Source organism: Bombina bombina, chromosome 6 (assembly GCF_027579735.1).
Source record: "Bombina bombina isolate aBomBom1 chromosome 6, aBomBom1.pri, whole genome shotgun sequence".
NCBI lineage: Eukaryota > Metazoa > Chordata > Amphibia > Anura > Bombinatoridae > Bombina > Bombina bombina.
This window is the reverse complement of record NC_069504.1, coordinates 1,038,266,873-1,038,284,895: the sequence shown is the minus strand read 5'-3', so window position 1 is coordinate 1,038,284,895 and position 18,023 is coordinate 1,038,266,873. Positions and strand designations below refer to the sequence as shown.

At 37.2% G+C, this 18,023-nt stretch overlaps 1 protein-coding gene across 3 annotated transcripts in view; it reads left to right on the top strand.

Moving 5' to 3' along the window:
* ADAM19 (ADAM metallopeptidase domain 19) overlaps positions 1-18,023 on the top strand; it is a 329,717-nt gene that overhangs the window by 208,557 nt on the left and 103,137 nt on the right. For all 3 annotated transcript variants that reach the window (XM_053718789.1, XM_053718788.1, XM_053718787.1), the window contains 2 exons: positions 13,063-13,147; positions 14,652-14,791. In XM_053718789.1, the coding sequence (XP_053574764.1) occupies positions 13,063-13,147; positions 14,652-14,791 (225 nt within the window). The remainder of the gene's footprint in view (positions 1-13,062; positions 13,148-14,651; positions 14,792-18,023) is intronic.

Genomic DNA, 18,023 nt, shown 5'->3' with positions numbered 1-18,023 from the left:
TAAAACCATTAAACATGTAGCAGAAAGATCAAAAATTAAATGTGCATGCGTGCACTTCAACTTGAAGTAGAAGCATTTTTTACAATATACTTCTAGTAAAAGTCATTACTGTTTTTCTGCAGCATACACACATATCCTGTGAAGGCCTGTGCACCAGTATTTAAACACCACACCTTCTCAGAGATTTAACAATGGCTTGTAGGACACAAATAATGTATTCAGAAGCAATACATACCACTGCCAGCTCTTTGAGAAGATCTGGTGACAATTGGGAAATTGAATAACCAGTGGATTAGCCAATGAAAGCTAAGGGCGTAATCAGAGATTTTTCCATTGGGTGAAGGTGGAGTCGATCACAGACAAAAAGACTATGGAAAGAATGGAAGAGACACAAAAAACACACTTTGGTTTGGGGCCTGGTTTGGAATAACTCTCTGTGTTTGTGATACCCGGTTTGCAAAAATACCTTCACGTATGACTTTGGAAAACTCTGATTGAAAAAGCTGAACTCTCATATTGGTTACTGTAATGTATTAGCGGTTGTTTTATATTTTTAATGTTTTAAATCAAAGGTATTTTATAGCTATAGTTAAATTGTAGCTGTGATTTGTAAGTGTAATTTATCGTTATAATTTACATTAGTCCATAAACAATTATATTAGTGCTAAGTAAATGTATTATTTAGAGGAAAGGATTTAGTATTTTACGGTTCATAGTTTAAACCAAAGGTACTGTGGTATATTATAACAATTGCATTTATTATTGTGGTTAAATCTCTGGTTGTGCGCGATCGAAAAATCTTAAAAAAATTCGGTTTGACACATTCGTAATAATTCGATATGTGTCAGTAATTCAATTTTGGGATTTATTTGTGTCGTCCTGAATTTTGAAATTTGGATGCATTCGAAACCGTTACCAAATTATTGTTAATGTCGGACCGAATCTTTATTACGGACTGAATCATTGTTTCTAGCTAATGTTCTGGCGATTGTCGAAAAAAAATTAAGTTAAAACGCCGCCGCCACCCACGCCGCCACTAAATAAAGCTATTAAACCCTAAGTAGCCGTCCCCCCACATCACTAACACTACCTAAACCTATTAACCCCAAAAACGCACCCTCCCCCCACATCCCCAACACTACCTAAACCTATTAACCCCTAAACCGCACCCCCCATTGCCGACACAAACTTAACCTATTAACCCCTAAACCGCACCGCCCAACATCGCCAACACTACCTAAACCTATTAACCCCTAAACCGCACCCCCCCCATTGCCAACACAAACTAAACCTATTAACCCCTAAACCGCACCCCCTACATCGCCAACACAAACTAAACCTATTAACCCCTAAACCGCACCCCCCACATCACCGACACAAACTAAACCTATTAACCCCTAAACCGCACACCCCCACATCACCAACACAAACTAAACCTATTAACCCCTAAACCGTGCACCCCCCACATTACTAGCACTAGCTAAAGCTATTAACCCCATAAACCACCGTTCACAAACATCGCCAATACTAACTAAACCTATTAACCCCTAAACCGCCGTTCACAAACATCGCCAATACTAACTAAACCTATTAACCCCTAAACTGCTGGCCCCCACATCAGAACAACCTAATTTAAACTATATTAACCCCTAAACCTAACACCCCCTAACCCTAACTGATTTGAGAGCTGCTTAAATCCTATTGGCTGATTTGAACAGCCAATAGGATTTTAGCAGCCCTAATTCCTATTGGCTGATTCAAATTTTTCAGCCAATAGGAATGCATCGTACCCCCAGTATAAAAGGGGTACCTTGCATTTTAATCCTCTCTAGCTATCAACTGAGAATTCAAAGTAGTAGTTAAGTGTAGCCCAAGCGCCTCACCTCTGTGTGGGCTAGGATGTGATAATCAGTATAAGATGTGATACAGGTGTGGCATATTTATTGCATATCACTTAAAAATGTAAAATATATATATAACATATAAAATGTTTAAAAACAATAAGCACTTTTAAAACAATTACGAGGTGTTAGAATTATTTAAACAGTTACAGGCAAATTAATAATAAACATGGATCCATGCATACATTATCAAATGTTGTCACACATACACATGTAATCAGTGGTGACCAATCTACACAGTTAGCAATACATATATATAGAAATACCCAATGTTTACATGTTTTTTTCTTTTTTTGCAAGTTATAGGGCAATAAGTACAAGTAGCACTTTGCTATTTTCAAACCATTTTTTTATTTTTCAAAATTATCGATAGTTACATTGGAACACTGATATCTTTCAGGAATCCCTGAATATCTCTTCACATGTATATATATATTTTTTAATAGACAACCCAAAGTATTGATCTAGGCCCATTTTGGTATATTTTATGCCACTATTTCACCGCCAAATGCGATCAAATTAAAAAAAAAAAAGTTAACATTTTCACAAAATTTCTCACAAACTTTAGGTTTCTCACTGAAACTATTTAAAAACAGCTTGTGCAATTATGGCACAAATGGCTGTAAATGCTTCTCTGGGATCCTCTTTGTTCAGAAATAGCAGTCATATATGGCTGTGGCATTGCTTTTTAGTAATAAGAATGCCGCTAAATGCTGCTGCGCACCACACGTGTATTATGCCCAGCAGTGAAAGGGTTAATTAGGTAGCTTGTAGTAAGCTTGTACGTTTAATTCTAGCTTTAGTTTAGTGTAGTAGACAACCCAAAGTATTGATCTAGCTAGGCCCATTTTGGTATATTTCATGCCACCATTTCACCGGCAAATGTGATATAAAAAAAAAAATCTGTAACTTTTTCACAATATTAAGTTTCTCACTGAACGTATTTAATCACAGTTTGTGCAATTATGGCACAAATGGTTGTAAATGCTTTTCTTGGATCCTCTTTGTTCAGAAATAGCAGACATATATGGCTTTGGCATTACTTTTTGGTAATTAGAAGGCCGCTAAATGCTGCTGCGCACCACCCTTGTATTATGCCTAGCAGTGAAGGGGTTAATTAGGTAGCTTGTATGGTTAATTAATTAGGTAGCTTGTAGGGTTAATTTTAGCTTTAGTCTAGAGATCAGCCTCCCACCTGACACATCCCACCCCCTGATCCGTCCCTGACCCCCTCAAACAGCTTTCTTCCCTCCCCCACCTCACAATTGTCACCGCCATCCCAGATCCCTTGCCCAACATTTATTCCCCCCTCCCTCTCCCTCCTTCCCATACATTTACAATAGATTTATGTAATTGTGGACCCCCACGTTAAACCGGCCGCACTCCCGCCGCATTGCGCACACTACTCTGTGAACGGATCCGGAACCAACATTGGGCCGCCCACCCGCCATGCTGCTACAGCTCCCACCCACCAACGATCGACACCATCGATGGCCGATGCAGAGAGGACCACAGAGTGGCCCTCTCTGCATCGGTGGGTGAAAAAGGGTATTGCAGTGATGCCTCAAAATCAAGGCATCACTGCAATACCCTGAAAGTGTGTGGAAGCGATCACCATCGCTTCCAGAGCTTAAAACCCCAGAGGACTTGTCAGACACGTCCTTGGTCCTTAACTGTATTTTTTTGTAGGACGTGCCTGACATGTCCTTGGTCGTTAAGGGGTTAATCATGTATCATACAACATAGCTTAACATGTCAGTAGTGATTATTCTCATTTTGCAAGAATCTAAGAAGGGCCCCCCACCCCCAAAAAAGTGAATTTGATACATATCTTTTTTTCTTTTTTTAACATTTAACACAGAAAAAAAATCAGATTACATGTCTGCAAAAGAAGGTACCCTGTGCCCACAGTCTGTGAGATGGTCTGACCCCCTGTTAATGTATATAGTGACATTGTTTAACCCACCAGTACTGTATATAGTGAGTCAGTGACACAGTCTGTAATCTGCAGGTGAGATAGCTGGCCTGACCCTACCCGCCCCAGTACTTTATAAAGTGACCACAGTAGTCTGTGACATAGTCCAGCCCCCCCCGTACTGTATATAGTGGTACTGTATAGTGACACTGTTTACCCCATCCCCCCATGCTGTAGTAACAAGGTCTGTTCCACAAACATACACACACAGTCACATACATACACACACACATACATAAACACCAATGGGTAAAACAGAAACACTAACCCCTGTAGTCAGAGACACTAGTGAAGCATCATGTCACACTCATGTGATATCAGTGCAGGCAGTGGCAGGTCAATGTTTTGTTTTTGTTTTTTTAAGCTGGGCCCCAGCCCTTGGGGGCCCAGTGGCAATTGCGACCTCTGCACCCCCTGTAGTTTCGCCCCTGATAATACAACACAATACAGAGTAATATTGATTTTGATGTTTTAATTACAGTTTTCATGGTAGCAGCAACAACTCACTGTAGCATGTGGTCTTTTTTCAAAGTTTTTTTATGTTTTACCATACAACATGCTGTAACGTGCCCAAAGTGCTTATTCCGCCTTGGTTTATACAATAATGTACTAAGGAATATTGGATTTTGGTGATTTAATCACAGCTTTTATATTAGCAGCTTATCTTCTCCACATTTAACTGAAAGCAAAAGAGCAGCTATTTTCCAGGCAAACTACTGAAGTAAGTGCTGTGACGTCACAAGTCTTTTAGCAAAATGGGAATTGGGAACTAGATTTATTTTTTACAGTGTTTTGACACATACTGGAAAAGTGTAATTGCAAAAAAATAATAATCACACTTCCAAAAGAAAAAAATCATATTGTAATTCTAAAAAACAAAAGAGTCATTCTAAAAAACAAAATTGTACTTTAAAAAAATAATAATAATTGTATTTGGAATTCTAAAATACAATTGCTTCCTAGAGATGACCATCTTTGAAAATGCCTAACTAGTGTTTTGGACATTCTGAGGGTCAAACACTGAAAACTTAAATTATGCTTACCAGATAATTTCCTTTTCTTCTGCATGGGAAGCGTCCACAGCTGTATTCCTTACTTGTGGGAAATACTGAACCTGGCCACCAGGAGGAGGCAAAGACACCCCAGCCAAAGGCTTAAATACCTCCCCCACTTCCTCATAACCCCAGTCATTTTGCCAAAGGGAACAAGGAACAGTAGGAGAAATATCAGGGTGAAAAAGGTGCCAGAAGAATAAATTAAAATTTAGGGCCGCCCATCGGAGAACACGGGTGGGAGCTGTCGACTCTTCCCATACAGAAGGAAAGGAAATTATCTGGTAAGCATAATTTAAGTTTTCCTTCTTAATATGGGAAGAGTCCACAACTGCATTCCTTACTTGTGGGAAACATATACCCAAGCTCTAGAGTACACGGAATGCTAACGGGAGGGAAAAAAGAGAGGTGGACCCTAATCTGAGGGCCTCTAAAACCTTTCTCCTGAAGTCTGCTTCAGCAGAAGCAAAAACATCAAACTTGTAAAGTTTTGAAAAAGTGTGTAAGGAGAACCAGGTAGCCACCTTACAAATCTGATCCATAGAGGCCTCGTTCTTAAAGGTCCAAGAGGAAACCACTGCTCCCATAGAATGAGCCGTAATCCTCAGAGGAGGCTTATGTCCCGCTGTCTCTATGCTAAACGGATGACACTCCTCAGCCAAAAAGATAAGGAAGTCGAAGAGGCCCTCTGACCCCTACGCTTCCCAGAAAAAAGATACAAACAGAGAAACTTCAAGGCACAAACCACATCCAGAATTACTTTGTAAACGTTCCTTCGACGAAGAAGGATTAGGACATAAGAAAGGAACCACAATCTCTTGATTGATGTTGCGAATTGACACAACCTTAGGAAGAAAACCTAACTTGGTTCGTAGAACAGCCTTATCAGCATGGAAAGCCAGATAAGGAGGGACGCATTGCAAGGCAGCAATCACAGATACTGCAAAAGCAATAGCCCGTAGAAAAAGAACCTTCCAAGACAAGAATGTAATGTCTGCTTCATACATGGGCTCCAACGGAGCCCGTTGCAAAACTTTAAGAAATGTGAAAGGTGTACTCAGGCGCCAACAATACTGAGGCTAAGGTTAAAAATGAGGATTTATTACATATAATATACTCACAAAATATACATATACATATAAGGCTGCATGGATCCACGCTAAAATAGTCTAAAAATTAGTCTAAAAATTATTATAAAAACAGTCTAAAAACAATCTATTATAGAAGTGAGGAACAGACTGTTAAGTGTGTCCCAATGCGATACAATTTGTCCCTAAAAGTTACTAAGGTACTAAAATAAAATCAGTGATAGTTACATAGTGATTGTGAGTGACCTTGTGAAAAATGTTAAACAAATAAAACAAAGTGTAAAATCGATGAAACAATCCAAATCTTGGAAAATGTGGAAAATAATAATAAAGTTGTAAAAGCTGAAAGTGTACGGTGCCCCTAAAAAAGGGGGGTGCTGAAAATCTGAAAAGTTCAAAAAATTGGTCCAAACAAATTCCAATGTAATTCCAAAAAATATATAGTAGTAAATCCAAAACAATTCTGTGGTGTGTCTTAAATGTGTCCTAAATGATTTACAGAGGTCCTGTGAGTGTCCAAGAGAAAATATAAAAGTCAAAGTAGAAGTCAATTTACTCTGTACTTGTCCGGTGTGAAATATCGTTCAGTGCACACAAAAAATAACAAAAAATAGAGCAAAAAAAAATGGCAAAAAATAAATAATAAAATAAAAATAACAGAAAAAAACCTGCGAAGAGAAGATGAGACACAATGTGTAAAACCTTTACAGAAATATCCTCCTAATGGAATAGAGCTTACCAGGTCTACGCGTTTCGGCCTCTCCTAGGCCTTTATCAAGACTGAATGGTAAGCTGTTAATGTTGGCCTTTTATAGGGCCTTTAGTGTTGTAACCGGAAATGGAAGCAGTTATTGACTTCCGGTTTTCGTTAAAAATTATATTTCACATTAATATTGTCAATGGTTCTTATTCTATATGGTGTGACATCCTCTTATAAGATATTTATTCATTTATTCACATACCTCTTGCTTTTTACTTATTGTCTTACTATTGCTTTCAATCCTTAGCCTCTGTATACCTAATGACGTCACTTCCGGTTTGGGTCCGTGATTTATAGTTTAAACAGTTTGGCTATTAGTTCCACTGCTATGGATTGCCCTCTTGTTGGTTACCGAGAATATTATTCTGTTGGAATTCGGTAGGGGGTATTTTTAATGATCGGATTACACGATTTACTGCGTTCCGGTTTTCTAAGGATCCCATTGGTCGTGACGTCATTGGTTGGCGGTGTTGGTTGGCGGTATGCGATTCTTAGCCTTCTTCCTTTTGTGAATAGTGAGGGTGTGTCAGGCCCCTGTACTCTGATTGGGTGTCTATTTGTATACATAGTGCTGGATATTCTTATAACTTCATTGCTGTTTGCGGATGTTACTATTGTTATTGAAGGGGGAATATTAGTTGCTTTTATATTAGCTCCAACAATATCTATAGTATGGAAACAATACAAAGTCTTTGGAAACCTTATATTTTAAGGGATATTTAAATCAAAAGCATTTTTTGCTGTGGAGATTATAAGCGTGTTAATACTTGAATCTTACAACTTTTGAAAAAGCTATTTGATTTTCAAAATCTTTTTGTGCTGTTGAGATTAAAATTTAAAATATAAAAAATGTGTAAATATCTTATGACAGACGGTGGGCATATCAGGTTTTGTTTGCTAAGAGTAAAAAATGTTATCAAAATGTTAAAAATACTATTAAAGAAATTTTATTAAAAAAATATATATATACATATATACTTATCCCTTACTGTGAGTAGTTTTCCAAAAGTTTCTAATTGTTTTCTTTCATGGTACAACATTCCTTGTCAACTATAGGTTGACAGCGGTTCTGTCATCTTATCCATTACTAGTTGGGGGGGTGGGGGGGGTGTCGGGGGAGGGTGGTCATTCTAAGTACTGATCGTATTCTATTTTAAGAGACAGTCAGCCAGAATCTGGCTTTTTAGTCTGGCGTCTTCATCTTTATCTGGATGAAGTATAATTTTTTAGTCTTTAGTCTGACATCTTCATCTTATACAGATAAAGTGTCATTAGGAATCCTGCGATTATATGAAGATGAACTTATTACCCAGAGGTGAAAGCACACATACTGTATACTCCTAGTAGCCTATCCAGACAACACCTGCGACATTTTTATCCTTTACTTTTATCTTCATTTTAATTTATAAGGAGACAAGAAAGCAAGCATAGATAATGTAAACGCTGCCTAAACTCAAAGATAGACAATCTGGTATATGATGATCATCTATAAATAATAAGTGGAAGGTTTCACCCTTCCCAGTAATGTTAAGATCAATAGTAGCAGTGTCCATATTATATATATGCCTACAGCCCGAATATAGATACTAAATAATATCCATCCTATTTTGAGTAAAAGAAAAAAGTAAGTTCATCTTCATATAATCACAGGATTCCTAATGACACTTTATCTGTATAAGATGAAGATGTCAGACTAAAGACTAAAAAATTATACTTCATCCAGATAAAGATGAAGACGCCAGACTAAAAAGCCAGATTCTGGCTGACTGTCTCTTAAAATAGAATACGATCAGTACTTAGAATGACCACCCTCCCCCGACACCCCCCCACCCCCCCAACTAGTAATGGATAAGATGACAGAACCGCTGTCAACCTATAGTTGACAAGGAATGTTGTACCATGAAAGAAAACAATTAGAAACTTTTGGAAAACTACTCACAGTAAGGGATAAGTATATATGTATATATATATTTTTTTAATAAAATTTCTTTAATAGTATTTTTAACATTTTGATAACATTTTTTACTCTTAGCAAACAAAACCTGATATGCCCACCGTCTGTCATAAGATATTTACACATTTTTTATATTTTAAATTTTAATCTCAACAGCACAAAAAGATTTTGAAAATCAAATAGCTTTTTCAAAAGTTGTAAGATTCAAGTATTAACACGCTTATAATCTCCACAGCAAAAAATGCTTTTGATTTAAATATCCCTTAAAATATAAGGTTTCCAAAGACTTTGTATTGTTTCCAGTGACGTGCAGTGACATCAGAGGCTGGTGAGGCAGTGGCAGGATACGCCTTCATTCTTTAGATATCCTTTGTTGAAGAAAGAGCAATGCACATGGGTGAGCCAATCACATGAGGTATCTATGTGCAGCCACCAATCAGCAGCTACTGAGCATATTTAGATATGATTTTCAACAAAGGACATCAAAATAATGAAGAAAATTAGATATTAGATGTAAATTGGAAAGTTATTTAAATTTGCATATGGGTTTCATATGGGTTTCATGTCCCTTTAAATGGTGTCTTGGAAAACTGGTCAACTTAGTAAACATCTGATTTTAGTCTAAAAGGATTGTAACAGAAACTCTTGCCAGATAACACAATGCTTGCTCTGATTATGAGATCTAGAAATCCATGCCCATTAAAATATGTTTAAAACATACTTTTTACTTTAATGCTGCAAATTATGCTTATAGATTCTTTCATTACATAAGGGATGAGAGTCAGAGGGGGAGGAAGAGAGACAGAGAAAGAGACCATGGGGGAGGAAGAGAGACAGAGAGAGAAAGAGACCATGGGGGAGGAAGAGAGACAGAGAGAGAAAGAGACCATTGGGAAGGAAGAGAGACAGAGAGAGAAAGAGACCATGGGGGAGAACAACACATAAGGAGAGAGATGGCTAGATATATAGAGAGAGAGACACACACGCACACACATACAAGGGGGGGGGGGGAGAGGGACCACAGCATTTTAAAGTAATAAAACAGCAGAGCTACAGAGAGTTCAGAAAATTAGTGTGAAGTACAGAGGCAAGCTGCTAAGTTAGTGGGTGTAAAGTTTGAGTAAATAAAATACAAAAATGACCCTGCTGTAAAAGAGTAAAAAAAACACTAAACCACATTCATTAAATTATCATTTTCACTAACAGAATCCCTATCAGTAAAATCTTACTTTAATAAGATGTGGGTGAAACAATGCTCTCTGTGCCTCTCTCCTGCTCTGGAAGGATTCAGGAAGTGACAGTGGCACATTCCACTGCACTTAGAGGGGAAGAACAGAACTCTCTTTTTCATTTTAGCAAAGCTAGCAGCTTCACAGGACAGCAACAAAATATATGAAAGTTGTTTTTTTCCGTTTTTGTTTTGTTTTATATGATTTAACATCCAGCCCCAACCCTATGTTCCACTTACTAATGCCTCTCACTGGATTGGTTCAGCCCAAATAGGACTGCCTCAAATAAGCAGTTAATGGGCCATGCAATGATCTTAACCACTTGCATCCAGTAGATGGCGCAGCATGTTGTGTAATGGTGGGCAGACCTGCTTGTGCCTCTTCATTGCACAACATATAGCTGTGAGGAAAAAAAATGCTGGGAAAAAAAAATTACAATTTTTTTTTAAGGCCAATAAAAAAAATATATATTTTTGCCCATATGAGAGGTGAAGCACTGCCTCACCTGCCTCTAGTGACTGCACATCACTGATTGTTTCCATACTATAGATATTGTTGGAGCTAATATAAAAGCAACTAATATTCCCCCTTCAATAACAATAGTAACATCCGCAAACAGCGATGAAGTTATAAGAATATCCAGCACTATGTATACAAATAGACACCCAATCAGAGTACAGGGGCCTGACACACCCTCACTATTCACAAAAGGAAGAAGGCTAAGAATCGCATACCGCCAACCAACACCGCCAACCAATGACGTCACGACCAATGGGATCCTTAGAAAACCGGAACGCAGTAAATCGTGTAATCCGATCATTAAAAATACCCCCTACCGAATTCCAACAGAATAATATTCTCGGTAACCAACAAGAGGGCAATCCATAGCAGTGGAACTAATAGCCAAACTGTTTAAACTATAAATCACGGACCCAAACCGGAAGTGACGTCATTAGGTATACAGAGGCTAAGGATTGAAAGCAATAGTAAGACAATAAGTAAAAAGCAAGAGGTATGTGAATAAATGAATAAATATCTTATAAGAGGATGTCACACCATATAGAATAAGAACCATTGACAATATTAATGTGAAATATAATTTTTAACGAAAACCGGAAGTCAATAACTGCTTCCATTTCCGGTTACAACACTAAAGGCCCTATAAAAGGCCAACATTAACAGCTTACCATTCAGTCTTGATAAAGGCCTAGGAGAGGCCGAAACGCGTAGACCTGGTAAGCTCTATTCCATTAGGAGGATATTTCTGTAAAGGTTTTACACATTGTGTCTCATCTTCTCTTTGCAGGTTTTTTTCTGTTATTTTTATTTTATTATTTATTTTTTGCCATTTTTTTTTGCTCTATTTTTTGTTATTTTTTGTGTGCACTGAACGATATTTCACACCGGACAAGTACAGAGTAAATTGACTTCTACTTTGACTTTTATATTTTCTCTTGGACACTCACAGGACCTCTGTAAATCATTTAGGACACATTTAAGACACACCACAGAATTGTTTTGGATTTACTACTATATATTTTTTGGAATTACATTGGAATTTATTTGGACCAATTTTTTGAACTTTCAGATTTTCAGCACCCCCCTTTTTTAGGGGCACCGTACACTTTCAGCTTTTACAACTTTATTATTATTTTCCACATTTTCCAAGATTTGGATTGTTTCATCGATTTTACACTTTGTTTTATTTGTTTAACATTTTTCACAAGGTCACTCACAATCACTATGTAACTATCACTGATTTTATTTTAGTACCTTAGTAACTTTTAGGGACAAATTGTATCGCATTGGGACACACTTAACAGTCTGTTCCTCACTTCTATAATAGATTGTTTTTAGACTGTTTTTATAATAATTTTTAGACTAATTTTTAGACTATTTTAGCGTGGATCCATGCAGCCTTATATGTATATGTATATTTTGTGAGTATATTATATGTAATAAATCCTCATTTTTAACCTTAGCCTCAGTATTGTTGGCGCCTGAGTACACCTTTCACATTTCTGTTTTCACCTAGTGGTAGCTAGGCACCACTTTCTCAGGCATATAAGGTTTGGTTGGCGCTGGGATATACCCCCCCCTTCGCAAAACTTTAAGAACAAGATTTAAACTCCAAAGAGGAGCATTAGATCTAAACACAGGTCTGATCCTAGCAGAGCCTTAACAAATGACTGCACATCTGGAAGCTCAGCGAACCTCTTGTGCAGTAACACAGACAGGGCCCAAATCTGTCCCATCAGGGGACTTGTGACACTTCTCTGCCAACCTCCTGTGACAAAAGCCAAAGAATGACTGGGGTTATGAGGAAGTGGGGGAGGTATTTAAGCCTTTGGCTGGGGTTTCTTTGCCTCCTCCTCCTGGTGGCCAGGTTCAGTATTTCCCACAAGTAAGTAATGCAGCTGTGGTCTCTTCCCATATTAAGAAGGAAAAGTAGAATAGTCCACCTTTGCCTAGATAATATCCATTTTGAACACTGTACCCCTTCTAATGATTGTAACCACATTGTCTACTGTATATTGTTTTTATTATTATAAATATTTTTATATTTATTTTGGAAGTCAATAAAAGTTTTTTTGACTGTGGAAGAACCACCTTTAATAACCACTGTCATTAAAAGCTGGGTTTGCAGCACTGAAGACTGATTGTAATACTCTAGTAGTATAGGATTGTTTCTCTTATCAATACGTTATTGTAATATGTGTTATCTTATCTTTTATATTTTCTGATCCTTTTTGGATGAGCCACAACTATTGCGAACAAATAATATCTTTGGGACAATTTTGGCCCATATTGGGATTATATATCTTATTTTGTGCACAGTGTACACTAATATACATTTTTATTGCAGTCTTATTTTCTTTTTCTTTGTATCTGTTTACAATGTTGCTATCTTTATTGTCTTTTTACACAAATGTGCATATACCACTGATACAAATATATTGCTGAAATGCTTCTATTTGAAATTTAAATGCACTCATGTATATTTAAATGTTTAATATTAATTAGTGTAAGTTGGATGCACCTTTTAAATGCATTAGCCTTCCATATTATTATTTGTAATCTGTTTTATGATCCTATCTTTTAGGGGACAATCCTTTCATGGTACGACCATCGGGCTTGCACCCCTGCAGGCAATGTGTTCTACATACCAGTCTGGTGGGGTAAATATGGTAAATATTAGTGTCACCCATGACTCCTCATTTTAGAGTTATACTATGAATTTCAGTCAGAAGATTATACCATGGTTGTCTTAGCTGCAATAGTTGTATATGTAATTTCACACATTTATTTTGTAGGTATAGCAAAGGTTTTAATACACAAGTAAAAACTGCATGTTTGCTAAATGTGTTTGTTCTAAACAAATACTGAATATTTTTCCTTTTTTCCTTTTTCCAAATAAATATCACATTATTTGGACCTGAGCCCACTGACCTGGGATTTATATGCTGCTAAATTAATGATATTAGTATATTAGCATTGTCTGAACTTTTCATATGAAGGAACACTTTTTAGTTCACTTGCAGTAGGACAACTGAAAAATATTTATACATTCTTTTTAAGAAACACAAAAAAGTTTACTTCTGTATAAACACATTTCGCCAGAGGAACTGATTAGCAGTAAAATAGAAAGAAAATATGGGTATAAACAAAGAAACATAGACATGCATCAGATTAGCACAGTGAACACATGAATGAGACATTTTGCAGAAGAGAATTGTGGGTATCACAAGCATAAAATATTGGTTTAGAGCTGTACTATGGTCTTTAGGAAACAGATAATACAACTGCATTATTCAAACTTATTTAATAAAGTAACATAGGAAACTCAAAACAAAACAGTACAATGATGATAATGATCATTAAAACAATAATGCAGCCATGGATTAAGTTGGAATTTTATTCCCATTTCAAAACCCAATTTGCAAGTGCTTAGTGTTGACTGGTAATCAATACACTCCTGAAAATGTGATGGTAATTTGTTTTGTATTTTTTTCTAAATGAAGGGGGAGTTTGTTTTTGTTTTCCTCTATGAGGTAACTTAAAGGGACAGTAAAGTCAAAATCTAAATTTACATGGATTGGATAAAACATGACATAATTAAACAACTTTCCAATTAACTTCTATTATTAATATTGCTTAGTTATCTTTGTATTCTTTTTTAAAGAGTATTCCTGGGGGAGCTCAGACTTTAGCCATCTGGCAGCAGTGTTTGCAACATTAATTATAGCCATGTTATACATAGTTGCAAACACCTGTGCCATAGACTGTTAAAGACACGTGCACACTCCTGATCTCTTATCAACCTACCTAGCTTTACTCTTCAACAAAAGATGCCAAGAGAGCAAAGCAAATTTTGATAAAAGAAGTAAATTGAAAAGTTGTTTAAAATGACATGAATCATGAATGTTTAGTTTTGACTTTACTGTCCCTTTAAGACACACCTACAGCTCAAATAACTGGACAGATTTGGCTACGTTCGGCTGGAAGATAGATTTTAGGTCTTTTTTTTGTGTATTAAAATGTTTAAATGTTAGAGCCCTGATCAGGTACAAATATTGATAAAATGTCTCAAACACCATGACAGTAGTCATTTAAAATTGGATCTTTAAACTAAAGATAATTTCAGTATAATGTGACTTCCTTGATCTTAGTGGTACACTCTGTTTTTTGTAGGATCATTCTGATAATGCGATTGGGGTAGCAGCTACCATGGCTCATGAGATGGGACACAATTTTGGAATGAGTCATGATGGGGCCGGATGCTGTTCAGCAAAGCCAGAGGATGGGGGCTGCATTATGGCAGCGGCTACTGGGTGAGCAAAAAATATATATATATAGAATTTAAATGTGCCTTATATAAGAAACATGTGTTAATAAGAGTAATATTTGAAGAGCTTTTTTTGTTGTTGGTCGAACTGAAACAATACAGAATTATAAAATAACGTTTACTTGTCAGTGTAAAATACGCTTAACTAATAGCACGTTTGGATTGTTGCTTCCAATGTATATATTTGTTGAATATTTTGTACCTGAAATTAAAGGCAGAAAACATACTTTTCAATACGTGTTATAAATATGTAAGAACCTCTCTTGGAAATGTTGACAAAAGCTATGACAATTACACCAATAGCTGTGTACAACGTATAGTTTTGCCAAAATCCCATCTCCATCAACATTAAACATGTTGATATTATCTAGTGACAGTGATAAATACAGCTCCACTAAGTAAAAGCAGCACCAAGGAGTTATAACTCCAGCCACTATAGCAGTGGTGCCAGTGCTATAGCGCATGAATCTTAACTGTGGCTGAGCTAATCTATCCCACAAAAATAACCCCAAACCACAATTCCCCCCCTCAATTAATCTGATCCTCTAATAATAAACATTTTGAGATTGTAATATAAAGTGTTTAACTGTGAGTAATAAAACTCTGACATGTCATTTCATTAGGATTTAAGTCTGAAATGTTGACCTTTCCGAATCCCACAAGAATTGGAAGTGCTTGCTCTATCATCCCAAGCCTAACCATGCTTCATTCTGTACAGCCAATCAATCTTGTGGCTTTTTTATTTGTGTATCTAACTGGCTTTAGCAAAGAAGAAAAGATAAGAAAATAGTTTTTTTTTTTAAAGGGAAACCTATGGTACAGCATTGCAGCCCTCTTTACTGTATGGAAACTAAAACTTTACAGCGCTGCGGAATCTGTTGGCCCTTTATAAATAAAGAATAATAATAATACTCTTATTTCAATATCTAAATAACTAATAAATATTTTTTACAAAATACATCTGCATTATATTTTCTGGCTATTCTTTGTTTTGAATATGTCATTATGCCTAGCAGTTAATTATTTCTCTAAAATCAGGGGTGCCCGCACTTTTTTGTGTTGGGATCTACTTTTCAAATGACCAGCTCAATGAGATCTACCCACTAAAAATGGGCCGGCTCCTAAGCTTACATTCCTGCTTTTTAAATAAAGATACCAAGAGAATGAAGAAACATTGCTAATAAGAGTAAATTAAAAAGTTGTTTAAAAGTGCATGTTCTGTATCTGAGTCATGAAAAAAAAAGTGTGTTTCGTATCCCTTTAAGGTTGCATGATTTAGCAACACATGGATGTGCAAAAGCATAATGACAAAAGTAGCACTGACTTTAATTCCGTTTAACAGGAGCAACCCCTTGTGCCATGCTACAAAACACTGTATTAAAATTACTGCCACTGACCCCCTTTACTTTGTGCCACAGGCTTGGCCTGGTATGACCCAGTGATGCTGACACAAATAAATTTCAATAGCGCGCCATCCAGACCATTTCTTACTGGGTCAACAAGTTTATTTGCCAGATGTCAATCAGACTTGTTCCTTTAGCATAGCACTGCAGCCTCCGCCTTTACTTTTTCTATCTATTGACGCTTACCCTCTTAACTATACTACAGCGCCATATATTGATTGGGAGAGTACTCACTCAACCATACTTTTGATAGGCCAATTGTGTTGTCATTCAAAAATCATCTACATTGATTGGTTAAAATCGATGTCCCTCAAGATCTAATCCTGTAGCACTTTTCGTCTCGCAACCATACTCTACTCACGCCCAAGTGTTGAGATCGCGTAACTTGACCACATAATTTTGATCACATTGGCTGAGATCTACCAGCAGCGCCTTCGGGATCTACTGGTAGATCCCGATCTACCTATTGGGCACCCCTTTCTTAAATGTTTCTTTTTCTGTGCTGCTACATTCAGTAAATTTACTTCAGATTTATATATATATACTAGGCGATAAGCCTGCCCAGAGGGAATTCTGTTTAAAAAATACAAACCCCCTAGCTAAAGTTACAGAAATTAAAAAAAGTAAAATTACCGAAAAAAATAAACAAAGCTATCCAAAATAAAAAATTTAAACCTAAACTAATACCCCTATAAAAATAACAAATCCCCCCAAAATAAAAACACCCCCTAATCTAATACTAAACTACCAATAGCCCTTAAAATGGACTTTTGTAGGGCATTGCCCTAAGTTAAACAGCTCTTTTACTTAAAAAAAAATACCAATTACCCCCTAACAGTAAACCCACCCAACCAACCCCCCAAAATAAAAAAAAATAACACTCAAAAAAACCTAAGCTATCCATTAACCCTAAAGGGGCATTTGTATGGGCATTGCCTTTAAAAGGGCATGCAGCTCTTTTACTGCCTTTAAAAGGGTAATCAGCTCCTTACAGCCCATTAAATCTCTAATCTTTAAAAAAAATCCTAAAACTAAACCCCAAATAGGTACTCACCATTCCTGAAGTCCGGCGGTGAAGGTCTTCTTCCAGGCGGCTCCATCATCTTCTATCTCCATCTGGAGCGAAGGCGGCGCTGAGCATTTTTTACCGATGCGCGGATCCAGAGTGGCGGTCCTCAGCAGCAGTTCTCTGTGGCAGTCCTCAGCGGCGGGGATCCTTAGCGGCGTGGAGGCTCCTCTTCATCCAATCTCTGGCGTACACTGAAAATTGAATGCAAGGTACCGCATTCAATTTGGGATAACTTGCATTCCTATTGGCTAAAATTTTGAAATCAGTCAATAGGATTAGAGCTATTGAAATCCTATTAGCTGTTCAAATCAGCCAATAAGATTTCAGTAGCTCTCATCCTTTTGGCTGATTTAAAAATGTCAGCCAATAGGAATGCAAGGTACCCCAATGAATATGGGGTACCTTGGATTCAATCTTCAGTGTGCGATGGACGATCGCATGAAGCGGAGCCTCCACGCCGCTGAGGACTGCCACCGCTGAAGACAGCCGCTGAGGACCCCCCTCTGTGGATCCGTGCATCGGGGAAGACAGCTCCGCACCTCAGCTCTGGAGGTAGAGCCGCCTGGAAGAAGACCTTCTCCCCGGACTTCAGGGACGGTGAGTACCTATTTGGGGCTTAGTTTTAAGATTTTTTTTTATTTTTTTATTTTATTTTTAAGAATAGCGATTTAATGGGCTGTAAAAGAGATGATTGCCCTTTTAAGGGCAGTAAAATAGCTGAATTCCCTTTTAAGGGCAATGCCCAT